At 49.8% G+C, this 16166-nt stretch overlaps 1 protein-coding gene across 16 annotated transcripts in view; it reads left to right on the top strand.

The window, feature by feature from the left end:
- TPM3 (tropomyosin 3) overlaps positions 1 to 16166 on the top strand; it is a gene marked incomplete at its 3' end in the record, with an annotated part of 73914 nt that extends 57748 nt beyond the window's left edge. For 4 of the 16 annotated variants that reach the window (XM_082202477.1, XM_082202476.1, XM_082202483.1 and 1 more), the window contains 3 exons: positions 5004 to 5082; positions 11464 to 12705; positions 14625 to 16166. In XM_082202477.1, coding sequence (XP_082058603.1) covers positions 5004 to 5082; positions 11464 to 11485 — 101 coding nt within the window. Of the gene's footprint in view, positions 1 to 5003; positions 5087 to 6986; positions 7553 to 11463; positions 12706 to 14624 lie in introns of those variants that run through there. The other 12 variants (XM_082202482.1, XM_082202481.1, XM_082202490.1 and 9 more) reach the window with 5 other exon arrangements.

Here is a 16166-nt window from a genome sequence, read left to right as displayed (position 1 = left end):
CATCGCTCACTTCCTATCTTGAAAAGCAGTCCTTTCTGAATTGCCTTGATTTTACAGTTTGAGGGATTGCGGCTGAGCTGCGGCTTAAGTAACACCTAGGCGGCCCTCCTTGCAGTAGAGCAGGCATAGGCAAACTCCAGATGTTTGGGACTGCAATTCCCATCATCCCTGACCACTGGTCCTGTTAGCTAAGGATGATGGGAATTGTAGTCCCAAACATCTGGAGGGCCGGAGTTTGCCTATGCCTGCAGTAGAGGTTAGCAACTAGAAGCCCCTGGGGCCTTGTCTAGCCTTCCCCTCCCTGGTGGAGGAGTTGTCCACTACCGCCAACCTAGAAGCAATGCACTTTGGACAGCATTTATTGGGGGGTGGGGTGAGGGTTGCCCCCCCCTCCATTCCACTCCTTGGAAGCCCTCACAGAAAACCAGCTGTGTCTGAAATGTCTCCTGGAATTACCTGTAGCTGAATCACTGTTAAAAGATCAGGCGAAAGTTAACTGGGCTCTGTGCCGGTGGCTGCTGATAAGGGAAGTGGAACTATGTTTGTTCGCCACAGGCCCGGCCCCATCTCTGCAGCTCTGGAGAACCATAGGGTGTTCACCTGCCCACTCTCACTGTTTAATCTGCTAGGAGGGAACAGGTGCGGCCGTGTTTCCAAGAGCTCTTTCCTGCCCAGGGGCGTCATCCTTTAGACCTTGGGGAGAAACAAAGAGCCCTCCTTTATTTCAATTATGCTCTCAAAAAAACCCAGTGGGTGTTGGTCAGGGAAAAGCATGCAGGTGAAAAACCTCCATGGGTGAAACTAAACCTGCGGGGGCCCTATTTTGACCTGCGAGGCCATTTCTCTCCGCCACCCCCCCCCCCAGTCCTGCACACCAGATGTCAAATGCATTTGCAGTTGTTCCTGTGGAAACAGGATCTGCATTTCAAAAGCGGTGGCAAATGCAAGCTTTTTTCCCCAGGTTGCTTCCGAATCCTGCTGCAAGCCCCGCTTTCGGCAGGGAAAGGGATGCCGGATTCTTCCTTTGTAGCCCTTGCTTTGCTAGAAAGGAAGGGAGTCCAGGATGTGCTTTTGTGCGCTCCTGATTCTAAGACATGACTGAAGGTGATTGACCGGTTGGGTGACTCCACCTCCCTGCCAAACATGGCCCACGGGCAGTAGGCCAGTTCTGGATCTGGCTGGCAGAGGGTGGTCCACTTTTCCAACTCTTTCTTAACATTTGAAACATCTTTTTTTTTTTTATAAAAAAAAGAATAGGTTCTTATGTGTTTTAAACTCCCAAATGTGGAATTTATGATTCGAATGCAAATGAGTGTGTTTAGGTTTCTTTTAATTTTACAATGATGTTTCATGTGCTGTCCTGAAACAAAGTTTTCTGGGCAGCTTGTAAGTATATACAGTGAGGGGGGGGGAAGTATTTGATCCCCTGTGAAATTTGCCCGTTTGCCCTCTGACGAAGAAATGACCAGTCCCTAATTTTAAATGGTAGGTTTATTGTAGCTGTGAGAGACAGAATAACAGAATAAAGTTAATTTAGGGTAACTTTTAAGTTAATTTTTGTCTTCCGGGTTTCTGGGGTTTTTCCTGTTGTTATTCTGTCACTCACAGCTACAATAAACCTACTATTAAAATTATGGACTGTTCATTTCTTCATCAGAGGGCAAACGGGCAAATTTAGCAGGGGATCACTGTATAAACAACCCAAGCACAACTTAAAAACAAAATAAAAGCTGAGGATGTTTTTTTTTTATATAAAATTTTTATTGGTTTTACAAAGTTTTTAAATAACAAACAAACACTTAAAAAGACAAACATACACGTATAGTTTCATACCATATTTTCATAAACCTCTTTTCTTGGACTTCCCCTCCCCCCCCTTTCTGCATCCCAATGTCCATAATTTTTAGCAACTCCCAATTGTTACTTCCAACCTCTGTCATCTTAGTCTTCTCTATTTTCTGGCCTTATATCACTGTATCCCTTTGTCTCTGAAAACCACAACACTTTAACATTCATTAAGTTTATAATAGTCCTTAAGGTAGCTTTTAAATTTTCTCCATTCTTCTTCCACCGTCTCCTTTCGTTGGTCACGGATTCTGCCTGTCATCTCAGCCAATGTCATATAGTCCATCACTTTCATCTGCCATTCTTCCAGCGTGGGTAGATCTTGTGTCTTCCAATATTTCGCGATAAGTATTCTTGCTGCTGTTGTAGCATACATAAAAAAAGTTCTATCCCCTTTTGACACCAATTGGCCGACAATGCCCAAGAGCTGAGGATGTTAACTGGAAGGGAACTTGACTAGCCCCTGTCCCCTCTGCAGCCCTCTGTGACTTCCCCCAAGCCTCTATGGAAGATGTGAGGGACTTCCTGAAGGATATGGGGGGGTGTGTGTCCCAGGGTGTGTGTTTTCAAGGACGGAAAGTGTTCCTTCCATTAACTCGGGATAATTTAGCAAGCCAAGCCTGTATCCCCAGCGGAATTCCAAGAGTATCCATTTCTTTTCCCGTTCCATTTCACAAAAAGTCTGTAAAATCACTCCTCTGCCCAGATTTGAAATCTGAATTGCAAGATATGGCTCAGGTGTATTGCTTTGCCTTGTCGTTCTTGCCTATCGTCAGAGGGGCGGACTTTGGTAATATGGTACCCCGAGTGAGGACAGAATTTGGCACCTTGCCCCATACATTATTTTCAAATTTTCCATTTTTAAAAAAATATTATTTTGCACCCTTCTCAACTCTGCATCCTGTTCAGTGAAGCAGCTCCACCCTAAATCCAGTACTGTATCATAGAGTGTTTTTCCCCTCTTACTATTTTTTTTTAAAAATGCTTTCACTTCTTTGTTCGTCGAGCTGTTTGTGAACTCATGGCCCCGATGTAAAGAAACTGAAATGCAGCTGGCACTCTAAGCCCAAGTCAAGACGCAATTGCAGTAGTTTGTGGCGTGACCCATAGGCCATAAGAGTCAACTTTCGGGAAACGCCAAATAGCGACTCAGGAAACTCTAGCAGTTGACTGGATGTTTCAGTGTCGGTTCTTTCTTAAAAGCTCAATAAGTGATACTTCCCCAGTATTTATTGACTGCTCACTTAAGATTAGCAAGCCGTCTCTGGCAGAGCTCAATTTCTGGGGAATCTCAACTCATGGCACTACACCCTACATAATGCCATAGGGCAGTGACCCCAAAATGGGGCAACCAGGGCGCATTCTGCTGTGGCCCCTCTTCTGTGGCATCACTTCTCCCCTTGCAAAATATGAGTGGCTGGGGAAACCTGGATGGGTGGGGCATTAATAATAATAATAATAATAATAATAATAATAATAATAATAATTTTATTTACAACAACAAACCCACACAGCACAAAATTGTTACTGTTGTGCTGAAGGATACTCAGTCTAAGCAGCTGATGACAGGCTGCCCATAACTCTGGACCCTGTTATCTTCTTGGAATAGAGTAACTTCTCTGGAGAGAAAAACAGCCCTGCAACAGAGCTGCAGGCTGCAAACAGCCCTGAAAACAGCAGTCAGGGCCTTGAAACGCTTTTGCAGGGAAGCGTTTCAAACTTTCTGAGGAAGTTTGTCAAATAGGACCTTACCCACAGCTTCCCCATTCCTGACATAAAGGCTTTTTCAATATTTTTTTTAATAATTTTCATTATTACCATTTCCAAAATCACATTCACTTTCAAATACACATTTCCACCGTTAATATCTTTCTTTTAATAAAAACATTCAGCGACTTCCCTTTCCCCCCCTTCCCTGGTTCCTTTAATATTCCCCCCATTCCTGCATATTATTATACATCCATTTAGATCACTTTCTCCGCTTATTCTTCCTTTATTATATATTATACCGTTGCATTTACCGTAATGCCGCTAGCGTTTTCGCTTTCTCTCACTTTCAGTCTGGTGACACTTCTAAATGAAGAAGCAGCTCATATTAATAACCCTTAATTGGTGCCTTCTCCCCGCAAAGAAAGCCACCATCTTCAAAAGATGCATCTCCTACTATTGTGTTCTTTTGTTTTATTTAAAATATATATATTTCTTGCTTCTTACATCTAGGTCTTACCATTGTTTTTAGCAAGCACCGAAAAGAGTAGACTGTAGGCGCCTGCCTGATATCAATTGGCAGGGAGATCCAAAGTGTAGGGGCTGCCACGTTAAAATACCAATTTCTGACAGATGCGGAACAGGTATTCGTTGGCACCTGTAACAGTGCTAATTCCGCAGATCAAAGTGGTGGACATGCATTGGGTGTGGGGGGCAAAGGTGTTTTCACAGATCCCAAGCTGTTAAATAGTAACACCTTGAACTTGGCCCAGTAGCAAATTGGCCCCCAGTGCGGATCTCTGAGCACAGCAGGTATTATAGGCTAGCAAGGCTTCCCATCAGCAGTCTTGCTGAAAGATTTTGCACTAACTGCAGCTTCTGGATCAAGCACTATACACACACACACAGAGAGAGAGAGAGAGAGAGAGAGACACTCATACCTTGGATCTCAAACGCCTTGGCTCCCAAACAAATTGAAACACCAAAGTGACTGTTCTGTTTTTCGAACGTTCTTTTGGAAGCCGGACGTCCGGCGGGGCTTCCGATTGGCTGCAGGAACTTCCTGCAGCCAATCAGAAGCCACACTTTGGTTTCCGAACGTTTTGGAAGTCAAGCGGACTTCCCGAACGGATTCCGTTCAGCTCCCAAGATACGACTGTATAGCACATCGCAGTAATCCAGTCTTGCAGTAACCTGTGCATGAGCTACTCCGGCTAGGTTTTCCTAGTGCAGGAACAGGCCCATAGCTGTCAGAGGTTTCTCTGTGATCGGTTTGTCCGTTCGCCTTGGCCGCCGTTGGGGATCCATCCTCTGCTATGTGTATATCTGACCTCACTCTTTCCTCCTTCCCTCTGTAAATCCATCACTGGCTCCTCTTCCTCTTCCTCCTCCTGACGGCCTGGACGACCTGCCTTCCCTCACTTCTCCTCACCCCCCTTTTCTTTAAATAGACGAGCTGTATGCCCAGAAACTGAAGTACAAAGCCATTAGCGAGGAACTGGACCACGCCCTCAATGACATGACTTCCATGTAAATACCGGCGCTTGGGCCTGTCGGGTGCGCGGGGTGGGGGCTATTGTGTTCGCCTCCGCTTCAGCGTGCCTTGTGTGCTGTGGCAAGCGCGGTACTAATGCTGCTCCAGCGGTTGGGTTAGGCTGTTCAGATGTCGCTGGACTCGCGACTCCTGCCACCGCCGACCACTGTGCATGCTGGCCCGGGCTGGCGGGTGTTGCGAGTCCGGCCAACATCTGACGTGGCCCTACAGCTTCCCCACTCCTCGCTTCACGCCTCTGTAAGTGCATTTATTATTATGTGGTCCCTGATTGTCTGGGACATGTGTGCAAGACAGGAGGCCAGGGACCCTGGCTCTCCAGGAGTTGCTGAATGACAGCTCCCATCATCCCTCGCCACTGGCCATGCTTTTTGGGGCTGATGTGGAGTTGGGGGACCAGCCGGCATCTGTAGCGCCACAAGCTTCCCCACGCCTGGCCCTAGAGTTGCAACAGGCTATGCCAAATTAGACAGTCCAGCCAGCTGACTTCGTATAAGGCAGTGTGCATGATTTGCAAATTTGCTTAACTACAGCAAGGATAACTCGCCTCCCATGGTGAAAGCAGCAACTCCTGTGTGTGTTTTTGGCACAGTGTGTCTAGCCAGCATGGTGACTCAGATAATTTTGGAATCCAGCTCCCATCGTCAGGGTCAGTGAGGAGTTAGGAATCCACCAAATCTGGAAGGCCACAGGTTCACCAGCTGCTACTGAGCTGCTCGTTCGAACCCTCACTTTTATTTGCAATCGACAGACCCTTTAAACGATTAATAGCAATTTTATAACAATGGACAATAGCCTTTAAAAATGCATGTTGATGTGACAGAAAAACACAGGTTTTAATGCTAGAGGTTTTCATCTATATATATATATATATATATTGAAGTGATCTGAAACAGATATCCATATTTACAAACTTCGCCACTTTCTCTGCAGCTAACATTGGAGCCCTGGAGCAAAGGGAAACTCAGAAAAGTGGCCAGGGATGGACTGTGTAATAGGATATATTAGGTCTTTCCAGCCCCTTGATAGAAACCACAGTGGAAAAGCGCATGCAAGGATAGACTGCACAAAGGCAGTCTCCCTTCTCATTGGGGTTTTGTTGTATCTGCCTTCCTATAAATTGGACTGGAGAACATTAAGCCCTACCAAAGTGAACCACTCCACCCCTCTCCCTCCCCCTCCCTCGATCTGCCTTTTGGTCGAATCAGGGTGGACCCTGTTTCCTGCCCCCGTGAAGGGCAAGGCCTTTCAATTCCTCTTTCCAGGTAACTACAGCTGGCTGCCCCGGAAGAAGGGTTCCACACCCTGGTCCCCTTTGGGAGGAAAGGAGGGACAGAGCTTGATTTAATAAATAAAAAATATTGAGGCTTTGGTGGATGAATTAACACCCCCCCAAAAAAAATACCCGCACGCCCCCCATTTTTTGCATTGGGTTGGGGAGGGGTTGCAAGGAGCATTTGTGTGTGGCTACCTTGCTTCACTGACAGCATGAGCCTTTGCCCTTCCCACTTCCATCTTCCTGATACCTCTTTGCATCCTGGGTGGGGGGGGGTGTTCAGGGGGCTGTATCAGGTCAGAGGCGTGGCGCGTATTAACCAGAAGTTGCTTGGCAACGGCTGGGCGTGTGTTTGCAGGGCGAACCACTTGCATCTTACTTCCCTTTTTAAAAAACAAAAGTTTGGTTTGATATAACCGTCTGCTTTTGGGCCTCTTGTGTGTGCGTGGGCTTGGTTTGCGGATTTGACGGGACGCTGCTCCCTGTCCTTTCCTTTCCCCTAACCACGGAATGCGTTCCTCAAGTGTGCCGTGCCCTCTCTCTTACTCTCTTTCCATGCACCATGTTGCAACGGCCTTCTTTCCTTCCTTTCTCTCTCGCCTGCAGATAAAATCTGTGATTCCAAAGCTCCACTTAGTGGCTTCTTCCCGCAGCTTCTTCTCTTTTTTTCCCTTCCGGATTTCTTTTTTGGTCTCGTTTCCTCTCCCTCCGTTTGCTCCTGTCAGCTGATCTTTCCCCCCCTGCGACGTCGCCTCATCCTACACTGGCACCTTGGGGCATCCGTGGGAACAAGCCTCTTCCCTACGCTGGGATGTGCGTGACCTCACGAGCTGTCGGACTGCTGCCTCTCCCCCTCCCCAGCTGGGCCACTCCGCTGCACCCTTGGTCTGGAAAACAAAGCAGTCTTTGTGACGCCTGACGTGCCGGACTCTGCCCGGGCGTGGGGGAGCCGGGGGCGGGGGAGCCAGGGGCGGGGTCCGGGATTCTTGGCCGCAGAGCTAATTGGAGCCTGGCTGGCTTGCAAGCAAGCAGGGTGACACTTCTGGGGTGTGTGTGTGTGTTTGTGTGCTCCTGGAGACCGTGCTGCTGTAGCGACTTGTCACACTGCTGGCTTTTACGAAACAGATTTGTGTAACCGTCGGCAGAATGTAATATAGACATGATGCGCTAGACGCTGGGCCGGGTCTGATTTCTGCACCACCTTTCCACGAAACAAAAAAAGTCCTGTGGCTGCTGCACTGTGAATGGTTACTCTGGGTTCGCTAAACACATTTTGCAAAGGGTGTGACACACACTCACACGAGAACCGCTGCATGAGGCTTGGCATTGTCCACACAGCGACACCCTCGACACCATTTTATATTTGGGGAGTTGGGGAGGAAACGATCTTGGGCGGGGATGAAAGGATCGTAAAACTGCAAGCCAAATGGTTTAAGCCCTTTTCTCTCTCCCCGCTTCATAAGCTGAGCAGTCAGTGTGGGTCCCCGCAATAGGAAATGTTTCACACAGTGCAAAGCAAAACTGGTAATTCGCCGCTGCGAGAATGTGATGTCGGTGGCGTCTTACTACACAATTCACCTTTTCTTAAATGCACATTGGGGAAACCTCTCTGGGTCAGTCTAAAGGCCCACATAGTCCAGGATCCTGTTCTTGCAGTGGCCAAATACTTTTAAAACCATTAAAAAGAATAAAAACTTCCAGGCAGTGCAACCAGTACATGAACATAAGTACAGCTCTGCTGGATCAGGCCAAGGGCGCATGTAGGCCAGCATCCTGTTTTCTCAGCATTGCTCTGGGAAGCCCACAAGTAGCCTTATCCCCCCATGAATTTGCCTAATCCCCTTTTCAACGCATCCGAGATGCTGGCCATCACCCCTTCTTGTGGGAGCGAATTCCAGGGTTGTAACTATTGTGCAGGGAAGTCCTTTCATTTTGTTTGTATTGGGTCTGCGTGTTCAGAGGCTGCATACCTCTGACTCCCAGTTGCCAGGGGAGACCCAGTGCCTGGCTTGCAGGCTCCCTGGAGACCCAGGGCAGACAAGCTGCTGTTCCCCCCAAGTGCACAGGAAGCATTGCAGGTTTAATTCCCTGGCACGTCCTTGTTAACGATCTCTGTGCCTGAGAACATGGGGGAGCTGCTGCCAGCCAGAGTTCTGGGCTAGATGGGCAGGTGGTGCACCCGCCCAGTGTGAGGCAGCCTCCAAGGAACATAAGAGCCCCGCTGGATCAGGCCAGAGACTCTTTCATTTTGTCTGTATTGGGTCTGCGTGTTCAGAGGCTGCATACCTCTGACTCCCAGTTGCCAGGGGAGACCCAGTGCCTGGCTTGCAGGCTTCCTGGAGACCCGGGGCAGACAGGCTGCTGTCCCCCCCCCCTAATGGGACTGCTATATAAGATGCCCCTCTGGTCCGATCCAACAAGGCGCAACTATCTCCAAGTAATGTTGTCATGACATTCTCATCAGGACCGCAGCTGCTAAATGCTGCGACAAACCCATGTTTGTGCTGCAGCAGGTGTGCCTCTGGGGAAAGGATGCAGCTCTGTGCCAGAGCCCCTGCTTTGCATGCTGAAGGTCCCAGGTTCGATCCCCCGCGTCTCTGGAAAGGGCTGGCTGCTCATCAGAAGCACACTGCTCTTCTGGCTCAGTTTCACTTGCTCCACCTCTTCCACAACCCCTGCCCACCTTAAGACATGCCCATGTTTTATTGGATGCCAGGATTGGACAACCGCCATCCTGTCCTTTCTGAACCCCAACCCCACCTGCCCCTCTGCATCTAGGAGCATCCAGGGGATTGGGAGTCTGGTGCATTTTGAACGAGGCGGGCAGCATCAAGGGATCTGGCCCAAGGGGAAGATGGGGCATAGCTGTCAACCGTCCCTTTTTTTGTGGGAAATTCCCTTATTCCAGCGCCGTTTCCCGCTGCTATCCCGGATTGTTAGATATCCCGTAGACTGTCCCTGGGACAGGTGAGGCTGCTGGTCCCTTATTTTCAAATCTGAAAGTTGACAGCTATGAGATGGGGACATCAGGCCTTCCTCCTGTGGGTGCTTTTTTTTTTAAGGGTTTCATTTGCGTGGGGCTGTTTAGCATACCCAAAAGCTGCTTGGTCATGATGCCGCTCAGCTTGCCAGATCGCATCTTCAGAGGTGTTATCTCAGGCCGCCCAGCTGTTTCCCCCTCTTCCTGGCCACGGAGCTTGCATATGGAAAGGGAGTGGGTGGCCCCCAAATGGCTGGAGCTCAGGGCAGCGGCTCTGGCTGAGTCTCAGCGGCTCTGGCTTCTTGCACAGGAAGCATTGCAGGTTTAATTCTCTGGCACGTCCTTGTCAACGATCTCTGTGCCTGAGAACATGGGGGAGCTGCTGCCAGCCAGAGTTCTGGGCTAGGTGGGCAGGTGGTGCACCCGCCCAGTGTGAGGCAGCCTCCAAGGAACATAAGAGCCCCGCTGGATCAGGCCAGAGACTCCTCTAGTCCAGTATCCTGTTCTGATAGGGGCCGACCAGGTGCCTGAAAGCAAGATTTGAGCACAAGAAACCCTCTTCCCAACCCGCTGTTTGCAACAGCTGGAATCCAGAAGCCTCCAAAAACTACCAGTGACTCTCTAGGGCAGGTGGTCCACGACCTTTTTGGACCAGAGGGCACATTTGGAAATGTAGGAACAACAAAACAACCCATTTCACAGAATGAAAAACGGACAGGGCTCAGAATGCTGACCCCTCTGAGCATGCAAAGCACTCGACACCCAAAACAAATAAAACTGGTAAACAAAGACCCACACACACACATTTATTTTTTAAAAAAATAAGTAGCGAGGGGCAGGGTGCCTTGCTGAGCACTGGGGGCGGGTACCATTGTGGGATCTCCAACTTCTAGGGTTTCTGTGCTCTTGCTGCAGGTGTTGTGGCTTCAACCCACACAAAAGCCCCTTTCCATGCACAGCCGGGATCTGCATAAAGTTGGAGCTGTGCTCAGCTAGTCTGTTTACCTGTTTGGAGGGCATTCTGCCCGCTACAGGTAGAAAAAGCATCCTTCCATATGGCTTCCCCCTGCCGCTGGCACAGGATAGGTTGCCGTGTGGTCCTCGTAAGTCGGTGCAAGGGAGGAGGTCGTGGCTGCAGCCGAGAACCCATCTTTGCCTATCCTTTGGGAGCAGGGCCGTAGCTGAGTGACGCAGCTTGCATGCAGAAGGTAACTGGTTTAATCCCAAGGTAAAAGAGGCAGCGGGGCTGAGAGATGCCTTTGTGGAGACCTGTCACTACTGCTTGCAGACAAGGACATGTCTGCAGCCCGTCGGATGTTGTTTGCCGTCATCCATTGGCCATGCTGGGAGAGCAAGAACATGGTTGAACTACAACTCTCATCATCCCTGACCATTGGCTATTCTGGCTGGGGGCTGGGGGGAGTCCAGCAACTTCTAGGCGGCCACCAATTCCCCCCCCCTTCTGTGTACGCAATACTGAGCTAGGTGGAGTTCTGGTCCGGCTCTGAAAGGCAGCGCCGTATCTGCCGTGCTGCGGTATGTCTTGCGCTCATTCCCCCTTGGCCTGTGATTGCTTTGCCAGCAGTCTTCCTCTCTCACCGCCCTTCTGCTGAGCCCGATACCCCCACGTGCACCAACATTGCTCCGAGATGGGACCACGCACCATAGGCACCTCTCTTTAAAACAGAAGCAGGAAACTTCCTTTTTTCCCCCTTAAAGTAGTGTGCGATGGGGAGCCGTTCCTGCTCCTTTGCAGCATGCACTGACTAAATTATGATCCTGGGAGCCGATCCCACTCTCATTTCTTAGGCTGTTCTAAAACATGAAGCCTCTTCTTAATTTATTTCTCTCCCCCCACCCTCAGCCAGCGTTGTTCTGGCAAACCTCTCCCTGACCCCCTTTTTTTAATTTTGCTTGAAACCATCTGGGTTGGCATGGCATTAACTGAGGCGGGGGACGTGCCCCATCTTTTGGTACTCAACTAACCTTCCTTTTTCTTTTTTTTGTCCTCTTCTCTTTCTCTTCTCTCTCTCCCTCTCTCATTTTGTTTTTCCTTCTCCTAATCTCCTCCTCTTCCTCCTCCTTCCTCTTGCCTCTGCACAGAGCGTCTATACAGCCAGCTTGAGAAAAACCGGCTGCTGGCTAATGAGCTGAAGTTAACCCTGCATGATCTGTGTGACTGAGAAGGGGGTCTCTCCTCTGATCCTGTTTAAAGCCAGCTTTATTTGGCGAGGCGCTGGGGGGGGGAGCCTGCCGGACGCAGACTTGAAACCGGAGCGCACACTCTTCCCCTCCCCTCCTTTTTTTCTTTTTAAAGACTGGCTGACTTAGGACACTTATTGCAGTTTAATTGGAGCACTTGATGCTTAGCCTTCCTAATGTACTTATTTTTCTAAGCTTTTGTTTTTCTACAAAAGCTGGGTATTACTCACCGCCTCCTTTCTTGGCGCAGTAGGTTGCTAGCACAGGCCTGGTGGAGTGTTCATCAGCCTTGGGTGTCCCCAAAGCTTGGACTACAAAACCCATCATCCACAGCCAGCTTAGCCCATGGCGGAGGTTGATGGGCCTTGTAGTCCAGCCACATGCGGGAACCCAAGGTTGAGAGTAGTAGCTTCTTCCTGTAGATGCAGGCTGGGGAATCTGCAGCCCTCTGGGACTCCAAGCTTCTCGCTCCCAAGACATCCCAGATCGTTGATTGAAGCTGGTGTGAATTGGGGGTGCTCCACATCACCTGGAGGCCCACAGCTTCCCTAGCCCTGCTGTAGAAGACTAGCATAGCAGTGGGGCGTTTTCTTGGCGTGGGGCGGCTCTAGATTTCCCTCCCCACCAGGCAATGCTCCTGTAGCTACTTCTGTTGACGCCCCTTTCTATGACGCGGGTCTTCTGTAGCTCGACGTTCTTTCCTCCTTCTCTCCCTGCTCCCTTTTAGACCCCTCTTGCATGGATTGGCTGACTTGGTTATTTCCAAAAAGTTATCATTTTCTTGTACCAATAAAACCACTGGCCCACTTGGTTTCGTGCCTGGCGTGTACTTTCCCTGCCTGTGCTGTTTATTTTGTTGGATAAATGTTGCTGTCTGGCAGGTATTTTTTTTAAAAAGGTGTGTGTGTGTGTGTATGTACGTACGTTTTGTTCCACGGAGGAGATTGGGTAGGTATCAACCTCTGGAGCGACGCCTGGACAGAAGGGGGCACCCTGTCGCTACGGGAACAGTGACCAGAATGGTGTAACCGCGCCGGAAGCGATTGGGACCCTGTTCCACCGTTCAGGGGGAACCCTTTGATGCGTGGTCAAACGGAACACCTGCCTCTGCCATCTCGGGACTCAAGCAGCCAGCCTCAAAAGGCAATCGCCTACTTTATTTATTCTTTTGGCTCTTCCCAACCCACCGTTCTGAAGCTTGGGAATGCACGGCAGCTGCCCACTCTCCTTCCAAAACTGCCAGAAGAGCAGAACTAAACTTGACTCATCTCAGAATTGCACACTTTCATGTACAGGTTGCACTGTGGCGATAGGTCTGCCTTCTGCCCGTTGTTCGGTTTTTCGAGATGCCGCGCCCGCCATTGCCACTCACTCTGCTTGCCGGCGTCTCGATCCCGCTGCCCCTACGCAAAAGGGGTCGTGGCTTCCTTGCGGGCGGGGCGGTATCTAGGGAAGCATTCACGTTCCTCCTTGAAATGGGCACGGGGGAGCTTTCAAAAAGTCACGAGGCTCCGCAGTGTCGCCTCTGCATGTCGTCCATGGCTGCGTCTTGTTTCCAAAAGGTCTTTTTTAGCTTTGCAGCCCAAGGCATGACAAACGAGGCAATTGCTTGAGCTTGGTTGGAATTTCATATGTCTGTCTCTATGTGTGAGTTGAATACTCATTTTCCCGTCAAGTAAAAAAAAAGCCCACGTTATGATCAGGATTCCAAAGTTGCACAGGTACGGAAAAAGCCGCAGGGTGGAGCACTGGGTTCACCATCCGATTTTGGGAGCATCTTGGCTTTAAATAAATAAACCCCTGAGCTGCTCATCCTTGGTGCAGCACTACCAAGATGCATTTGAAAGTTTGGTGCTGTAAATCTCAGGAGGGGCTGGCACACAAGACGATACTCTGCATGTTCATTTGGGAGATAGCCTCACCACCCTGCTTACACCCTGGGTGAGCGAGGTTCAGTTTACACCTCCAGTCCCTGCGCTGTCCCACCACAGCCAGAGGCAGGAAGCCCCCGAATGCTGTTTACTTGGAACTGCAGGTGGTGGAAATGTGGTTGAACTAGACTAGAGTCCTGCTTCTGGTCCTCCCGGAAGACGCATCTGGTCGGCCACTGTGAGAAGAGGGTGATGGGCTAGAAATGCCTTTGGCCTGATCCAGCGGAGCTGTTCTTACAAGCAGCAGTCGTGGGGAGGTAGGGGGGGTCCCTTGCCTTCATGCCCAGCCTCTGCAGGCTTCCTGGAGGAATCTGATTGGCTGCTGTGAGAACAAGATGTTGGACTCCTTGCGTTCCTAGCATTTAAGCAGCAAGGCTTTGGCATACCCTGTTCTCCCTGCTGTTAACTCAGTCTGGATCAAAAGGGGTCACAAAAACGAGCAGCTAAGCCGCGGGTGGCGCTAAGGGTTAAACCACAGAGTGCAGGACTTGCCGATCAGAAGGTCGGCAGTTTGAATCCCTGCGACAGGGTGAGCTTCCGTTGCTCGGTCCCTGCTCCTGCCAACCTAGCAGTTCGAAAGCACGTCAAAGTGCAAGTAGATAAATAGGTACCGCTCCGGCGGGAAGGTAAACGGTGTTTCCGTGTGCTGCTCTGGTTCGCCAGAAGCGGCTTATTTATGCTGGCCACATGTACGCCGGCTCCCTCGGCCAATAAAGCGAGATGAGCACCGCAACCTCAGAGTTGGTCACGACTGGACCTAATGGTCAGGAGTCCCTTTACCTTTAAGCCAAAGTTTGGGTGGGGTGGGTGTGTCAAACTGGCTGCATTTTTTCCGGCACGGGGCACACAACAGCTCTGAAAATCCGCAGGCCCGGCTGGATGACAACCAAGCACCTCTGCATGTGGATGGCGAAAGCATAAAATGGAAGCATGAGTGTGGATGGGGTGGGGAGACCTAGCGTTCCGGCTTGGTTGGGGGGCAAACAGAATCAAAAGCTTTTGCGTGGCTGCGTTTGCTGTGAAGGGCACTGCGTTGCTGGGGGGGGGATGCACCTTTCTGGGAGGGTGCGAGCTCCCTCTAGGCGCTCCCTCCTGACCCGGCCGCTCACGATCTCTGCTCTTCCTTTCCAGATAAGCTGAAATGCACCAAAGAAGAGCACCTTTGCACGCAACGGATGTTGGACCAGACTCTGCTTGACCTGAACGACATGTAAAAGACCCTGCCCGCCCGCCCGCCCACCGGCCTCACCCTGGCTCCCCCACCCACCCCACTGCCTTTTTTTAGCCAGTCCAGCGGGCAGCTTCCTGTTGGGCCCAGCTCTTGTCTTAAAAAAAGAACGAAAGAAAAGTTGACCTCTAACCCTTGAAGGTTCAAAGGTTAACCTTCCAGCTCTCGTTGCCAACTTAACCAAAAGCCTCTGCCAATTCACCTCCCCTCTATATCTTCTCTCCAGTCCCTCTGCACCCCCCCCCCAATGATTATGGGGTCATCAGACTGGGCAGTTGCCAGCGGCATCACGAAACAAAAACCCGTCACGCAACACAATATTCGGGGTGTGTGTGTGTGTGTGAGGTGTACATTCCTTTGCAGTCGTGGGGGGAGAGGATAATTCTTTTGGAGCAGGGAAGTAAAAACGCCCCTTGCGAGGAACATCGAGTGTAATTCCTATGGTTCACATGCTTGTGGGCTTTTAGAGGTTTGCGGTTTCACCTCCTTGACCTGCTTTTATTTTTTTCTTGCTGGGTTTTTTTTTGGGGGGGCAGGGTTTGGTTGGAATGGGACAGGTCTGCAGCCTGTGGAAAGGTTGCAAATGTCCCGCCTGAGCCAGATAAATGAAAAAGCCTCATGAAATTTATTGAGGGGGACGGAAACGTGGCCTCTGTACAAAGAAATCCCTCTTTAAAATTTTTTTTTATGGGGGTGGGGAAGTACCTAGAACTTCCTTGCTTCTGGCAGAGGTGTCCGTGTATGTGTGTGTGTGTGTTTTGCCAAAATGGTGCAGTCTTAACACACTCTCTTGTGCTTTATAGCTATTTCTAGTTTGGGGAACACAACTATATCAAAATATATCAGGTTTCATGATCCATTTCGCTCTCTAAACATGCACCTAACTCTTTTCCTCGAGCGCCTTGGCCTTCTCTCCCCCTTCAAGCTTCTTACACCTGGTTACTAAGAGCAGGCTACTCCCCAGTCTCCTGTAACCAAGAAATCTCTCTTCCCCAGCTAGGCTTAGCTTGCTGTGTGCTTTTTTGAGTAAAAGCTTTTGTAGCTTCTGTGTATGGGTGTGTGAGCATGAGGAGAGGAGCTCTCTCTCTATCCTAGTGCTCTTCCGGACGCAAGGGGTTGGTTCCCTCCCCTTCTTGAGCCGCAGGATCTTACTGTACTGTCTTAAAACAAAAAAAAAAAACTGGATACCAGCCGCCACAAGGCCCTTTGCTGTTTGGAGACTTGATTTATCAAGGTGTGTGGGGTTTATTTTTGCCTTTGTGTAAAAAAAAAGGAGGGGAAGGAGAGAGGAAAAAGTGTTCATGGTGTGGCGGTCTTTTTTTTTTTTTTTAAAGCGGCCAGTGTAGAAAAAATGAGGAACCATATCAAGTATTTTGATACTAAAAAAACCTTGTCTTTTATTGTCTGATTTTTTTGGGAAATAATAAACAGAAGCATTCCCTCCA

This window comes from Podarcis vaucheri (assembly GCF_965113315.1).
Source record: "Podarcis vaucheri genome assembly, chromosome: 16".
Lineage (NCBI taxonomy): Eukaryota > Metazoa > Chordata > Lepidosauria > Squamata > Lacertidae > Podarcis > Podarcis vaucheri.
The sequence above is the reverse complement of the archived record's forward strand: the minus strand, read 5'-3'. Positions and strand labels throughout refer to the sequence as shown.